Here is a 16,356-nt window from a genome sequence, read left to right on the forward strand (position 1 = left end):
TGCTGCATGCTGACAAGAAGGGGGAACTCACCTCTCCGGGGGTCACCAGGGAGTCTGTTGTTGAAGTCTCTTAGCGGGCTGCGGTAGAATTCAGAAGCACGCAAACCAGGCCCCAAAGCAGAAGTATTCTTTCATGAAAAAATGCAAATGAAGGTAAAAAGCAGGCAGGATCTCAAAAATGAATAAAAGGAGTGATATTTCCCTTTGTAGTTCAGTGTTGATTTGCAGCGCTTCTGATGAAAATAAGCTCATATGACACCCAACCAAGCATAAAACAAGATACATCAATGGCATTGCTTATATGATTTTTATTTTAGCACGGACACAAATTGTAATAATTCCACTTCAAATGTGTAATATTGCAGCCTTGACTGTAAAAAAAAACTGGATAGTCTTGTGAAAGCTTGCTGTTTGATTGCAGGTTATTAATGTGTTCAGTGGAAAACTGTGCCATACATTGGAGCGTATCCCACAGTTGTTTACTTTTCCTTTAAAGCTTTCCCATCTGTACTGTCATGGCTTCACGCGGCCAAACGTAGGAGTCGACCACGAATTTGTCATAATCGCTGTTGTAAATCTTGGAGCGGATGAAAGCCTCCTTGTCTTTGGGTTCAGGGTAGACAGATGCTGTATTACTTTCGTAGGCGTGCTCCGCAATCTGCAATTACAAAGAACATGGCAGTGTTATGCTTCCTTTCATAAACTCGGTGCCTCCTGAGAACTGTGGCAGAATAGACCTTATGGACATGCACCCAAAAAATCTGCTCTGGCAACCAAGATGGATAAGTGCCATTCGGCCGTGCTGTGTTCTGTCATCGGCCAGACACACGGAATATGTGCAATGTGCCATTCTCCTGAACTCTTTCTTGATATTGCAATTATTTGACTACCTTACTGTGATCTTGTATAGTATGCGCACAGCGGGACATTCCCTCCTCCCCAAATTCCTTCCCCTTACCGCCCGCTAGGCCCAAGAACTCTCGGAATCAGGACATGTTGTCTACTTCGTAGCCTTTTATTCACATCATCTAAGTGAATCATCATAGTCCATTAATAAAAGTATCCTTCTTGTATATATAAGAATTATTCACAGTCTCACACTTTATCTGCATCAACATGTCAACGGCAGTAAGGAAATTAGGTACGACATTACACTTTAACATTTATCTCGGCTGTACACTAGAAAGACTTGGCCGTACATTTCGAACTTACACTTTAACTTTTAACTCGGCCGTACACAAGAACTTGGCTATACATTTGAACTTGGCCATCTAGGCCGCCAATCTCCCACTCGGCTGCGCACATTGCGCCGGCGGGCCCCAACGCGCTACAGCCAACAGTTACATTACTTGACATCAAGGGCACAGCATGCCGCACCGGTCCACCAGGGCACCTGAACACAGGCATCTTCCCCACACTCCCCAACTCGGCTGTGATCACTGCGCCGGCAGGCCCCAACACACTACAGCCAACATCTACATTACTTGACATCCAGGGCAACGCATACCGCATTGGCCCACCAGGGCACCTGAACACAGGCATCCTCCCCAAGATTCTACTCAGTCCATACATGGTGGGTTAAGGCAGTAGAGTCCAGGACTACCGCAGGCCAGTCTCTCCTCCCCGCCTACCCACTGCACTTGTGGGTAGGCATAAAGGGTTCAACCATATAATATCTGCTGGTAAAGCTGGGTTTCTGGATTTATACGCTGGAGCTTACAGTGAGAAAGACGCTTGTTCCCTGGGAGGAAGCAGGGATGCCATTTGGAATTCGGTGAATACCAACAAAGTTGTAACTTTGTATGCAGGGCCACTGCATTGATGCAATTTTGCAGTCGCAGTATTTTCAGCATAATCATGGATGTCCTGTATTTGGTACATAATACAGAATTTAATGCATTATTTGCAGATTACACCCAAAACCACTTTGTTTCTAGTTTAAATAGATCAAACGTTACTAAACATCCTGAATGATGTACCACAGTTCAGCCTGCTTGAAGCTAAGCTGAATATAGAACCTATGGGAGAGAAATGAATCTCTCAGGGATTTTTCAATCACTGGTGAATAATGACATGCACCCCTCCTTTTGTGATTTAGGAGGTAAATGGGAGAGAGAGGTATGCTAGCTGAAGGACGTTAAGTGGGCCGAAATCAAATTGGCACCTAGGGTACTTGCAGTATTGATACACCTAAGGCCTTGCAATTTAAGTATCTACGCCGAGTTTAATACCCCCTCCGAGAGACTGGGCTAATGATTGATGACAGAGGCAGGAACTGCCCCAGGTGAAAGGTGTAAGTGGTCATGTTGATGCAAATGGTCTCGGATTATCTGGCCACACAGCCCTAATGCATTAAAATTCCAAAGACTGTCGGTGAAATGGTCCTTCAGCCAATTGACCGGGGCCCAAAATTCTTACCCTTGGGTTGGATGGAGGACTTGGGGGGAGGCCGTAGGGCATCTAGGACGCTGGCATGGGTGTGCTTACTGCTTGTTAAACATGATATAGCTCGACCATGGTGATCAATATCAGCCATACCATATCTGAATGGGTCCGCAGGATGGATGTACACACAGACTGAGGGTTTAGTATACGGCAGCTGGGGATGACTTTAGAAACATGTGAAATTCTGCAGTCAATACACCGGAGGACCCTTAGTAGAAGGAGCCAAGATCTGCAGTATGTGAATACCAGGGTTGGTCTTGTAATGTCGTGGGGCCCTAGGCCCCCACGCAGAAGAAATCACGACACAGACACTAAATTATAGTTAGTACAACTGGCCCAGGGCACATGCGCCTGGCCCCTTTTGTTATCAAGGTCACATGCCCTGCGACGCCTGTGTTGGATGAGGCAGTAAGCCAGCCCTCGGGGAGTGGCTGGCACAACAAACACTAGATCAGTGACCAGAAGGTCACTACAACCCTTCAGAACGTTAATCAAACTGGAGCAAAAAGTCCAACCTGTGGGAGAGAATAAAACAATAACAGAAAACTTCCGCTGAGTCTATTCAGCTGTGTGCAGAACAAGACAATGGTACACTGACGCAGGCCCTTTCACATGGGGCTTGCCCCTTGTGAAAGGCCACATTGCTGGAGTTGCGTCACTTTTGTGACACACTACAGCGATTCGTCATTACTGTGCCTACAGATACATCAGAAATACTGACGTATCTGTAACTCCTTGCAACATGATGCATCATACAATAAATATGACGTATCCATCATGTCGCAAAGAAGGCACCGTGAAAACTGTTGCATCGCTGTTTTCCCACAGTGATACAACAGTTTTCATAAATAAGGCCCAAAGTCTCCATACATACGCCACAAAATATGTTCTGGCTCCACAGACATCAAGCCTCCGATGACGGATGACATCTTGGTTGTTGTTTAATAATCAGTGCAGTAACAGTGCTTGGAGCTGCTGAGCGGTGGAATATTTACAGATGTCCTTCTCTCACCAGGATGCCCCTTTCCTGGGTGTTCCCCTCTAATGGGATGTCCCGAAGGCCCTCTTCACCAGGCTTCCACTGGGCTGGATGTTCTTCGCCGTGTCACTCCAAAGCCACGTCACTCCAACGCCACCCTCTATGTTCATGGAGGAAGCGCTACGAGTCCCACCTACAAGTCCCTTGCTCCTCCTGGAGGGTAGTTGTTTCTGGATAGGATTGCTCCTGCCATTCAGACTCTGGTGTACTGGCATTAATAGGATGGCTTTTAGAAGAACCAGCTTACAATACAAGATCTTTGTCTTCCTGGGACCTACGGGAGAGTTGCTGTAGACTCATCTCTTGTGTCGGGACCCCGCTTGCACCGGTAATCCTTGAAGCCCTTGCCCTTGGATCGCCACGATCTGGTGTGGCGTGGTCTGATCCTATTCTAGACTTCACATCTGAGGTCACTCAGGATGTCCGAGCAGGACCACAATCCAGTTTTCCATGCGACCCCAAAGGTGGATGTTACCAATGGTCCAGGTTGCTCACATCTGCAGGTGCCCTATTTTGCTTGGTGAAATCGAAGACATCTGGACAGCCAGCCTCTCATGCTGCCACCAATGTTACCAAGGTGCTGTGCTCCACGGGAAACATCCATTACAACGCAGTCATTACATCGCGCTTCTTTTACAACGCATGCCATTACAAGGCATTATAAGGAAAGTAATTGAAATGTTTTAGTTTTAGGGTGGATGGGAATAGTAATTTTTACCCCTACACTATCCAACACTTACCCTACTGTTGCCCTAAAAGTATTATGTGTTGTAATGGTATGTGTTGTAATGGAATGCGTTGTAATGGTAGTTTTTAAAAATGCATTGTAATGGCATACATTGTAAAATCATGCGATGTAATGGTAGTTGCGATGTAAAAACCGCGTTGTGAAAGCATGCGTTGTAATTGTTTGAGTTGTAACGTCATATATTCGTGCTACACTCCGGATGTTCTTGCACTCAGACGTCTCTTTATCTTCTGGTGTGCCAGATGTCTGATCACACACTCCTCTCTTCTCTCTTTTTCATTGAACTTCTTCTGTGGTGGCCTCATGCAGTGCGATTTCCTTTTCCTTGTTCTTTCACTTCGCGACGCGGTCTGCTCCCATCTTATCTTACTTGTTTTCTCTGAACAGGCCTCTCCATGTGATGTGCACTTCACACTGGTCTCACTGGCCATGCCCTACCCCTACGAAAATGCATTCTCCTCGTCCAGTGACCAGACTTATTGTTGCAACCTTTTTCCTTTCACAACCTCTCCTAGACCTTCATACTTTGACTTCCGGCCAATCTTGTCAGACCTCTCACTGGTCATCTCTTCTCTGAAATCTGGCAGGTCATCACTTCTCTGACCTCTGGTAGGTCACCTCTTTCCTGACCTCTGGCAGGTCACCTCCTCTTACCTCTTGACGGTCACCTACTCTGACCTCTGGCAGGTCATCTTCTCTGGCCTTGCGCAGGTCACCTCTGCTGACCTCGTGCAGGTCATCTTCACTGACCTCTTGCAGGTCATCTTCTCTTGAGGACGCACTCTGGGCACCTCAATACCACGTGAAGTGGCTCTCTTCTTTGCAGCCTCCACTTGGGACGGCTTCCTAGGATCTGTCACCCCCTTGTGACCACCTTGGCCCTCTTCTTTGCAGGTGCTCACTCTCGGGCTCCAGCGAGGACAATCATCCTCTCTGTGTCTGTCTTCAGCGTGCTTTTGAAGGTGCGCCCTTCGTCCGTCACTTAAGGGTACTCCTACTTCTGGTGCCTTGCACATTCAAGTCCTCCACTTGTGGTGGCGTCCTTTCACCAGTGGGTGCACATGCAGTGCACTTTCTTCAGTCCTTCAGGGACTTGTTCCCTAAGGCTGTTACCCTGTACCACACCTGCACTCCGGGTGGCGTAACTTCTTGTGTCCTTACAGCTGTAGTGACCACCCATGCCCACTAGGCATCACTGCAAATCTCCTTCACAGACTGTGGCAGCCTTCCCGCTTAAAGTTCCCTTCCGCGCTCACTCGCTTACTGAGGATATAAACCTTCCTCCACACCTAGCATGACTGTTTTGGAGGGTCAGCCACTTCAGTTTAGGCAGTTGCACTTACCCCCATCAACTTTAAACCGCAGGAGCTGTACCAGTGCTGATGTGCATTTCCCTTGCACTGTCCTTACAAACATTATTTTGTTTTTGTTTTGGACAGGCCGCAGTGCGTCCCGTGACCTGTAAGTGATGCTGCCACCACTTCTTACACTCTTCCCCTTGGCTGCAGTTTCTCCACATCTGCAGGCTGCGCGGAGCCGCCGGTGTGGGAAGTCTATCGGTTTTGCTCCTTGTCGGGCCTTCCTTCTTCTGGACCAGGAGCCAGGCCCGCTGCTCTTAAACATTACAGCAAAGGCACCCCCATGCTTCTTCTTCACCTGCCGCATCTGGCTTACCGGCCAAGTACTGGGTTCATTCAGGTCGGCCCCTAAATGCTGCCGGCCACGCACTCTCCTCTCCCGTTGGCGGGGCACCGTCTCTGAAGGCTGCCCACCGAACACACACTGCGGGAGACCTGCCGGGCTACAGCACCTCCTCCCGCTCTTGGGTAAGTCTTTCTTTTGAGAGGGCGGCCCGTCCTATTGTGCCACTTCTCACCCATTGCACAGCACCGCCACCGCCTGTTCCTTGTTGTGTTACTCGGTGGCACTTTCTTCTTCTCTGGTGGCTGTGGCAGCGTCGAGTGTCCTCTAGGTGCACTGCCAATACTTCACATTCCAGGCCATGACCTCTGCCAAGCCGGGCCTCTATTGTGGTTCCCCCCTCCCCGGCAGCACTCTTTTCACCCTCATGGGCCGGCAGGGAGTGCACACCAGACCTCAGCAGTGTCTTGGGGCGGGCAACCACTCCGACTCCCAGCTTCTTCCATGTTTATTTCTGTGCACACTGTCTCTTTAACTGCCCCCTTCCTTGACGTGCAGCCCTGTACTCATCTCCCTGCACTGCGGGGCTTCAGGGGCAACCTCAACTCTCGCTGTGGGCTCTTGTGATGGCCCGGCCTAGTACTTGTCACTGTCTCGGGCTCACCTCATATCCGCCAGTTGACTGGGTACTCCTCCTCGTGCCAAAAATCCTGCAGCGGTGCGGCACCTCGGCAGTCTGGCACCACTCTTGCTCCCATTGGGGTATCTGCAGGCCGTCGGCAGGGTCACTTCCACTGGCTCCCGCACTCACCACGCGGGGCTCTCTGCTGTAGGGTGGCATCACACACTTGCGGGCCCTTCAGATGCGGGGTGGGCTCTTGATCATCTCGGTCCTTGGGGTCCATGTGCCCGACTTGGTGCAGGTACTCCACCCCTTATCCCACGGGGCGATGCACAACTCTCTGCACCTATTCGACCCTGCAGGCTCACCTCAAGCCTGCCGGGGCAGCTAGCACTTTGCCTGCTCATCGACGGGTCGTGACAGGCACCATAGTGCCAATATCGGCCCACTCACCAGCCCTCTCGCAGCAACATGCATGTCGCATAAATAAGCAGACAAGACACCTTTTTTGTTGGAGAAAAATTGCTGCAGGTTTATTAGCATACACAAATGCCAACAAGGTGGGTTATCTTACAGGCGATCCAAAGGCAAGCCGCCCCTCGCGGCCTACCACCTGATGGGCCAATTGCATCGTGGCCTTAGCCAATCGGTGCTTAGCGGTTGTAGTGAGGAGATAGCGCCTCCCACTTCCGGTGAACCATTGGTCCACCCTCTTGCTCACGCCCCCCCTACGAGGGGCGGAGCGTTCAAGCGACCCCCGGTTGTACAGGTTTCCAACCGCCCGTAGGATAGCGGGGCGCCGCCGCACCCTAGGGTCCACCGCACAGACTTCCGGGGGATATTAGGCCTCAACATCCTTTGTGCTCCTGAAGAGGGTACTCCCGGGTACCTTTACGCCTCTGGATCGCCCTGTAACTCCTCCTGCAGCACAAATGAAAAAAGATTAGAAGACATTTCCCCCCCACCCTGAGAGCGCCGGGTATGCGGTAGGGAGGGAAACGGCGTCAGGGTGAGGGGACAGCGGACAAAGAGGCCGCTAGGTGGGCGGGGGAGGAATATATACTCTCCCCCGCCCACACCAGGCCAGAAGTGACGAGCGGGACCCTTGCAGGGAGTAATAGCACTGGCCTGCCCCGTGTGCCATCTTGTGGCACTATGGGGGCCGCCCTCTTACTAGTGTCCCCTGCGGGGACGTGTTTGTCGGCCTGCATAGTGCCAATATCGGCCCACTCACCAGCCCTCTCGCAGCAACATGCATGTCGCATAAATTAGCAGACAAGACAACTTTTTTGTTGGAGAAAAATTGCTGAAGGTTTATTAGCATACACAAATGCCAACAAGGTGGGTTATCTTACAGGCGATCCAAAGGCCAGCTGCCCCTCGCGGCCTACCACCTGATGGGCCAAGTGCATCGTGGCCATAGCCAATCGGTGCTTAGCGGTTGTGGTGAGGAGATAGCCCCTCCCACTTCCGGTGAACCATTGGTCCACCCTCTTGCTCACGCCCCCCCCTACGAGGGGCGGAGCGTTCAAGCGACCCCCGGTTGTACAGGTTTCCAACCGCCCGTAGGATAGCGGGGCGCCGTCGCACCCCAGGGTCCACCGCACAGACTTCCTGGGGATATTAGGCCTCAACATCCTTTGTGCTCCTGAAGAGGGTACTCCCGGGTACCTATCCGCCTCTGGATCGCTCTGTAACTCCGCCACAGCCCTGGGTGTGGAGACCATCGCAGCCAGGGCCCCCCCACCAAGGCCGGCATTCCTCCTACTATTTCTAGCGCGTGATTTCTAGGGCCTCTCCCCTAACCAGCCTGAAAAGTTCCAAGTTTAAATCGGGCAGGAGTGCCAAAATGTCCTCCCAAAGCCCCTTGCGCTTGCCGTAAAGTCTCCCAAATCTAATGATGTCATGTCTCCTCTGCCCCTTGAATTACACACAGTGCAGGACTTCCTGCGCATTGGCTCCAGCGCCTCCCCTGACGAGTGCCTTGCCTACAGAGATAGAGATATGTCTGACCACTGAAATTTACCTGTCCCCACTGGTGGCAAAACCCACCGAAAGTTCATTGTGGCCGTTCTATCAGGTGCCAGCGCAAAACATAGTAAAAAGCTGTGCCGGCCCACGACCCGCTCCCATGCATCCACTCACCTCGGTGAATGCAAAACTCGGCTGCGGGGCCCCCTAAGGCCTGCCACATGGTGCTCAGGTCAAGTGCCCATGAATGCCCACAGCGGGCTCCTGAAGGAGCGCCGCATGACCTAAAGGTATCCGTAATGAGCACTGTGTGGCAGGCCCCGCTAGCAAACCTGCCGCGAACGCTCCGCTCATGCTGCCTCCGCACGGTCTAACCCCAAAACCTCGGCAAGGCCCGGTTGTCTTATTCCCCCTAAGGCACTCTTGCGGCATGTAATGCTGCACTGATAGCCCGAGACTCCGACGCTCCGCTCACCGTCGAGTCCTCGATAATGCTGCACCTCTGCCCGCAAGGCTAAGACAAACCCTGCCTCATAGCACTAGTCGGGCACCGCAGGCTTGCCCTCAAAAGCGTTCTTACCGGCGATCAAGATCTTACTAGCCAAAGTAAAAAACAGCTGGGGTCCAACCCACTTGTCGCCAATGTAATGTTGTGGGGTCCTAGGCTTCCATACAGTAGGAATAACGACACAGACAAATGGCCCAGGGCATGTGCGCCCGGCCCCTTTATTATCAGGGGGTATGGGGTGGGGTGTAAGCCAGCCCTCGAAAAGAGGCTGGCACAGCAATACTGTAGATCAGTGACCAGCAGGTCACTACAGGTCTGATGTCTCAACATGGTAATTTTCAATGTACTCTATCCATGAGTGTGCTGTGTTCTTTTGTAGTCTGATGTTTGTTATTTGTTTTTTCAACATATATTGAACATGTACCCTTTCTTGCTACATACTTTGGTCGTCCCTAGCCACATATATTTACTCGGGTCATGTTTGCAGGTATTCACCAATGTTATAAATGGTGTTTCATACTCAATTTGATCAATATTATGGAGAAAAGAAGAAAAACAGTTTAGGACGTACCTTCATTCTAAACTGATTTAGGGAATTCATGTATGTGTAAACAAATCTATGATTTTCATACTATTCAGTGCGTAGACCTAGGGATTTGTTTGAACCTTGAAAACGTTGTGCACAGATTAAAACTTTTCTACTAATATTTTACTATCTGAAACCAGTCAGCAGCAAAATATATGGCATTACTAAACCCTAAAATGTTGTCTTAAGTGTGACCCTACCCTGACCCCAAATACATTTTTCTTAACCAAGCATTATTTTGCAAGTCTGCTTTCCAATTAACCCTGAAAAAAAACCTGAGAAATCACTGCAACTCTTGCTCAATGTAGCGCATGTAAGAAACAAATTACTTATGTATTAGGTCATTTCTATAGCACCTGTATCTTTCAATCAATCAATCAGTACTTATAAAGTGTGGCTAATCACCCGATAGGGTATCCAGGCACTTGCAGGTCCCGGAGGCTTATTTGAACAGCCAGGTTTAGAGGGCCATTTGGAATTCCGGAAGTGAGGTGATGGTCCAGAGGTGCATGGGGAGGCTGTTCCAGATCTTTACTGCAATGTGGAAGGAGCAGCTTCCCACACTTCTACTTCGGTACATGCGAGGAGTATGGGCAAGTGAAAGGGAAGCAGAGGGAGGTCTTCTTGATGATTGGTGGAAGTTCAGGTGGTGGTTAATTTAGGTGGGTCCTTGGTTGTGTAGAGCCTTGTGTGCATGGGTCTGCCGCTTGAATTGGTATGTCTTTTGTATGGTGTGCCAGTGGAGTTGCCTGAGGTCAGGTGTGATGTGGGGTCTTTGGGGTGTGCGGTGAATCCTATAAAGAGGGCGTTGCCGTAATCCAGTCAGCTGGTGATGAGGGCCTGTATCATGGTGCATCACATGTGTAGTGGTAGCCACTTAAAGATCTTACGTAGCATGCGCAGAGTAAGGAAGCAGGCGGAGGAGATGGCATTGTTCTGTGAATTCATGGCGAGCTTGTTGTCAATGACGATTCTGAGGTTTCTGGCATGTTCGGAGGGAGTGGGTGCGGGTCCTAGGTCTTATGGCCACCAGGAGTCATTTCATATGTTGTTGCTGTTGCTAAAGATCAGTACTTCTGTCTAGTCTGTGTTCAGCTGCAGGCAGTTGTTCTTCATCCAGTTGGCAATGTTTGGCATGTATCTGTAGAAGTTGGTTCTGGTGATGGGTGGGTCGTCAGTGAGTGAGAGGATGAGTTGGGTGTTGTTTATGTAGGAAATGATGTTGAGACCATGGGATCTGATGATCTTGGCCAGTGGGGTCATATATGTGTTGAAGAGCGTTGGGCTGAGGAATGAACCCTGGGAGACACCACAAGTGATCTCGTTGGGTTCAGAGGTGGAAGGTTGGAGGTGAAACTTCTGAGTTCTTCTGGTGAGGAAGGAGGTGATTCATCTGAGCGTGTCCCCTTGGATGCCGATGTGGTGGAGTCTTTCAATCAGCGTGTGGTAGGATAAGATGTCGAAGGCTGCTGAGAGGTCAAGGAGGATCAAAGCTGGTGTTTCTCCTCAGTCGAGGGGGATTTGGATGTCATTGGTGGCTGCGATCAGGCTGGATTTGCTGCTGTGATTGCTGCGGAAGCCAGACTGGGAGGTGTTGAGTAGCATGTTCTGCTCCAAGTATGTCATGAGTTGATTTTTGATGATCTTGTCTAATACTTTCGCTGGATATTGGCCAGTAATTTTTGAGTTTGCTAGGGGTCGGCGGGGGCTTTTTGATCAGTGGTCCGACTTCTGTGTATTTTCAGGCATCAGGAATATAGTGTTATAGTAATATAATGTTGATAGGTGTTAAGTAGGGTGGTGGACAGTGGGTTATGGTACCTGGCTTTCTTTTTGAGTCATCACGCAATAAATGTCCTAGTTTTCAAAGCAATTCTCTTTTTCTGATCTGTAGACATCACTGGTTAAGCATCAAATATGTTATGTTATGTTATGTTATGTTACTATTTTTTTTATATAGCGCGCAGCGACTCAAAAAGAGTATCCTGGCGCTTACACAGCGAGACCTACAGAAAGTAACACAACACGACAATAAAAACCAGCAGGGAATAAAATAAACAGAAAAGGGACCTATAAAGTGAACAACCAAGTCTTAAGACCCTTCCTGAAGGCCAACAGACTAGTGGCACCACGAAGTGACAGTGGCAAGGCGTTCCACAACTGGGGGGCGCGCAAACCAAAGGAGCGGCCTCCGATGCAAGCTTTTTGGACGCGCGGCACAACAGCCAGAAACTGTGATTCTGATCTGAGCGCCCGGGCCGGATGATAAAAGGACAATCTCCTTTGGAGATACTTCGCACCTCCAGAGTGTAAGGCCTTAAAGGTCAAAGTCAGCGTCTTAAAAATAATGCGGTTGCGAATAGGCAGCCAGTGCAGGGCCTGCAAGAGGCCCGACACCCTAGCTCGCCTATTTAAGCCATAAATGGCTCTAGCCGCCGCATTCTGCGTCACCTGAAGGCGCTGTAACAGATACTCCGGCAGGCCCAGGTAGAGGACGTTGGCATAGTCCAACCTGGACCCGATCAGAGCCTGCACAGTCAGTTTCCGATGTTCTTCCGATAACAAGGGTAGAAACTTTCTAAGAACCTTCAGGAGACCGAAGCAAGAACCCGTCACTCCCAGAATCTGGGCTCTCATCGACAAACCCTTGTCCATCTTCACCCCCAGGTTCTTGGCAACTAAAGAAGGGGAGGAAGGTGGAAACATGTCAATGGGCCACCAGCCATGCCAGTCAGGGTCAGACGCACACCCAAAGAAGAGCACCTCAGATTTCTCTGGATTGCACTTGAGGCCACCCAAATGAAACCATCTGAAAACAGCCCCAAGGCAATCCCGGATGCTCTCCCCGTTAAAATCTCCTCCCCTCTCACAGGAGAAGAGGAGCTGAGTGTCGTCTGCATAGGACACGATCCGGGCCCCGAAAGACTCCGCCAGAGCCGCCAAAGGGGTCATAAAGATGTTGAAGAGGGTCGGGCTCAAAATAGAGCCCTGAGGGACCCCAACACCCAGTGGCGGCATCACAGCAGAATCCGGCGGGGTCCAGACCGTTTGTCGGCGGTCGGCTAGAAATGAAACAAACCAGCTGAACACCGTCCCCCTGAGGCCTATCTCGTGGAGTCTCGAGAGCAGGCGATCATGGGGGACGGTGTCAAACGCCGCCGACAGGTCCAACATGACCAGCATGGCCCTGCCTCCAGAATCCAGTGCTCCTTTGATGTCTTCCGACACCTCCAGGAGTGCAGTCTCAGTACTGAGACCAGGGCGGAAGCCTGATTGGGAGGGATGCAAAAGCTCATGCCCTTCCAAAAAATTGGAGAGCACCGTTTGAATGTGCTTCTCCACAATTTTCATCAAGGCAGGCAAGAGAGAAATTGGTCTATAATTGACCAACGCCTCCGGATCAAGGCCAGGCTTTTTCAGCAAAGGGATCACCATGGCCTGTTTCCAGGCTAATGGGACCATGCCTTGGCTCAATGATAGATTGAGTAATGGGTTAACCAATGGGTTTAGGACTTCCGCCATTCTAGAGAGGAACTTAGCCGGACAAGGGTCCAGAGGCGAGCCGGACTTAAGAGCGCCCAAGAGTCCTAACGACTCAGCGACTGACAAAGGCGGGAAAACTGCCAGCGACGGGCCAGATGTAGCAGCCAAGTGGAGATCCTCCCTTGTGCAAATTACACCTACAGGCTCCGCCCGATGGAAAGAGTCCTGGATCAGCTTAATCTTGTCAGTAAAAAACTTGGCAAGGTCCGCCACCCAGGACTTTGAAGGCATATCATGGGCAGCATTCGAGCGGGGAGCTGTAAATTCCCTCACAATGGAAAAGATTTCCTTGCAGGAGTTAGAGGCAGCCTCTATTCTCCCTGCAAGGTAAACCCTCTTCCCAGAACGAATGTCCCGTTGATAGGCCTTCACCGCAGATTTATAACGCAGTTTAGCCTCAGGGTCGTATTGGGCACGCCACGCTCTTTCCGCCGCCCTGCAAGACTGCCGGGCAGACGCCAATGTCGCCGTGAACCATGGGGCTGAAACCCGTTTCGAAGTAGAACGAGGGGCCATCACTGGGGCAAGGTCATCAAGTCTGTCCACTAGCCAGCCCTGCAGAACTTCCAAGTCCTTCTCGAGGTCACCCGTGCAAAGGCACGGATGGTCAAGAGCTGCCTGGGCAAGCATTGCCGGTGTTACAGAGTGATAAGCCCGGTGGGCGCGTCGCTGTTGCTGAGACCCCATATTAACAGGCCTCATCGCACCTTTAACCAAGAATTTGGCCAGCCAGTGATCAGACCACAGCACCGGAATTATCTCCTTCACCTCGAGGGGAAAGGTAGAAAACACCTGGTCCAGGGTATGCCCCTTCCCGTGGGTGGGTCCCACAAGAAACGGCGATAGGCCCAAGGGGGCAGTGGCCTCCAAGAGTTTGGTGGTATCCGAGTCAGATGGAATATCCATGTGGAGATTGAAATCTCCAGCGACAATGCACTGAGCTGCATTGAGCACCAGCCCAGATAGAATAGACTCAAAATCTTCAAGAAAGGTGCCCAAAGGGCCAGGTGGTCTGTACACTAACAAACCCTTAAAAGAATGGTGAGGTGTCAAGGTGATGGAAAAAGCAAGGGACTCAGAGCCCCGGATGTCATCAATCGGCAAGATGGAACAAACCACGCTTTCCTGCACCACCAGGGCCACACCTCCGCCCCTACCCTTAGGTCTATCCTGCCTGTAGATGTTATAGCCAGGAGGGATGGCCGCTGCCACATCAGGGTTGGAAAAATCCCCCAACCAAGTCTCAGTTAGCATGAGACAAAGGGGCTTTTCCAACTCTAAGAGATCGTAAATCTCCTGCGCATGTCTGGCAAGAGATCTAGTATTTAACAGCATGCAAAGATGGTCAGCATGCTCAATCGGTCTCTTAGGAGAGGAAAACACGGTACAGCTCGGACGCCAACCGCATCCAGGGCAACAGCACTTACCCCTGTACCGACCAGGGAAGACGGTACGGCAGCCCCCGTGAGGGGGGGGGAAAGGGCGAAGTGAGCGTAACTCACCTGATGTATAGTGACGCCAGGAAGACTCTATGACGGCGTCAGACGATAGTGGAGCCCCGCCCGCCTCCGGGACGCTGACGGGCGCAGACGGGCTGGACTCTGGCGTGACTCCGGCGGTAATCCGGCGCAACCGCTGCGCGTGACCGCTGCGCGTGAGCATCGCTCCTTAATAAACTGGCAGTCGCCTGCGCCAGGAAGTCTCTTAATATAGAGATTAATATAGAGATTTTCAAGCTGTCTCAGTCTATTGCCTTTATAAAAAATAGCCCAGCTCTGATCTACACACTTAAAACAACACAAGACCCACAAACACTTTAAGAGACAACAGAAAAAAGTGGGGAAAGCGAGATGTCACCTCACGGCGCACCACCAATGGGACCCCTGGTTGGTACTCACCAGGATGGCCCTGTTCTCATCATTGGTGCCATCAAGCTTTAACGGAAACGTGTCTTAAACCCAAAGTTCGAGTGCTGAGAAGACGCCGGATGACTATTCTCCACCGTAACAGAACCGAAGGGAGATTGGATCACGCTCACCTATGGGGGCTGCATTCCTGTTTTAATATTCCTCTTGGCTGGTATGAGAGGCAAGGCTAACTGAAGGCACGCAAAGCTCAGTGTCTTTTGCAGTGGCATTTAACTGATTTGCCCTGAGGAAATTGCCTGATAGAAACCAAGGCAATGAAACATGTCGGCTGTAAGTAGGGTGTGAATCGATGGGTAGTATTCACATCCTCCTTTTTTATGCTTATATGTGTACTGTTTGCAACAAACAAGGGAACAGGAGTAAAGGTTTTTTGTCCTGGTTGCGCAGTAGTTTATAGATTCTAATTTCTAATTTCTAATTTAAAACATTTATAAAGCGCAGCGTGCACCGTTCGGTTTCTTGGCGCTAGTATGGGAGTCGGCAGCAGAGGCAAAGTCAACCTGTCAAGAAAAAAAAGGAAGATTACACGGGGAAAGCCTGTTTAAAAAAGAAACGTTTAGATTAAATGTTTAATGTTGTAAGTTTGTGTCACATATAAGTTGTGTCCACTGCATCATTCACTGTCATTTCTTCATTGGGTTTAAGACACGTTTCCGTTAAAGCTTGATGGCACCAATGATGAGAACAGGGCCATCCTGGTGAGTACCAACCAGGGATCCCATTGGTGGTGCGCCCGTGAGGTGCCATCTCGCTTTCCCCACTTTTTTCTGTTGTCTCTTAAAGTGTTTGTGGGTCTTGTGTTGTTTTAAGTGTGTAGATCAGAGCTGGGCTATTTTTATAAAGGCAATAGACTGAGACAGCTTGAAAATCTCTATATTAAGAGACTTCCTGGTGTATTTGATGCTTAACCAGTGATGTCTACAGATCAGAAAAAGAGAATTGCTTTGAAAACTAGGACATTTATTGCGTGATGATTTATTGAGTGGAGGGCGTCCTAGTTTTGTTTTTCCCTCTAGACTCCTTTTTGCTTTCACTTTCTTTTTGAGTCACCTTAAATGATGACCTTCTCAATTATTTAAAGTTTTTGCACACAATTTCCTGCACATTTTGCAGATTTCGGCCCGGTGATGAGGATAAGGGAAGTAAATCCGTTTCTTTTGGGGATCCTCAACACAGAACCTCTTTTTCTCACAGGATTTTCAAGCTCTACAAAGGGCTATCTTTTTGTCGGATTTCTCAATGCTGATGTAGTGAATCTCACTGAAACAGTGAGAGATTGGAAAATCAATTACTAGAAGAATTAAAAGCAAAGGTTTGATGGGACT

At 50.0% G+C, this 16,356-nt stretch overlaps 1 protein-coding gene across 1 annotated transcript in view; it reads right to left on the reverse strand.

The window, feature by feature from the left end:
• Positions 1–288: 288 nt before the first annotated feature.
• The window catches only part of ME1 (malic enzyme 1), a 1,446,246-nt gene continuing 1,430,178 nt past the window's right edge, over positions 289–16,356 (reverse strand). Inside the window, exon 14 of the mRNA XM_078648140.1 lies at positions 289–658. Within this exon, the coding sequence (XP_078504266.1) occupies positions 491–658 (168 nt within the window). The 3' untranslated portion in view covers positions 289–490. The remainder of the gene's footprint in view (positions 659–16,356) is intronic.

This window comes from Lissotriton helveticus, chromosome 6 (assembly GCF_964261635.1).
Source record: "Lissotriton helveticus chromosome 6, aLisHel1.1, whole genome shotgun sequence".
Classification (NCBI taxonomy): domain Eukaryota; kingdom Metazoa; phylum Chordata; class Amphibia; order Caudata; family Salamandridae; genus Lissotriton; species Lissotriton helveticus.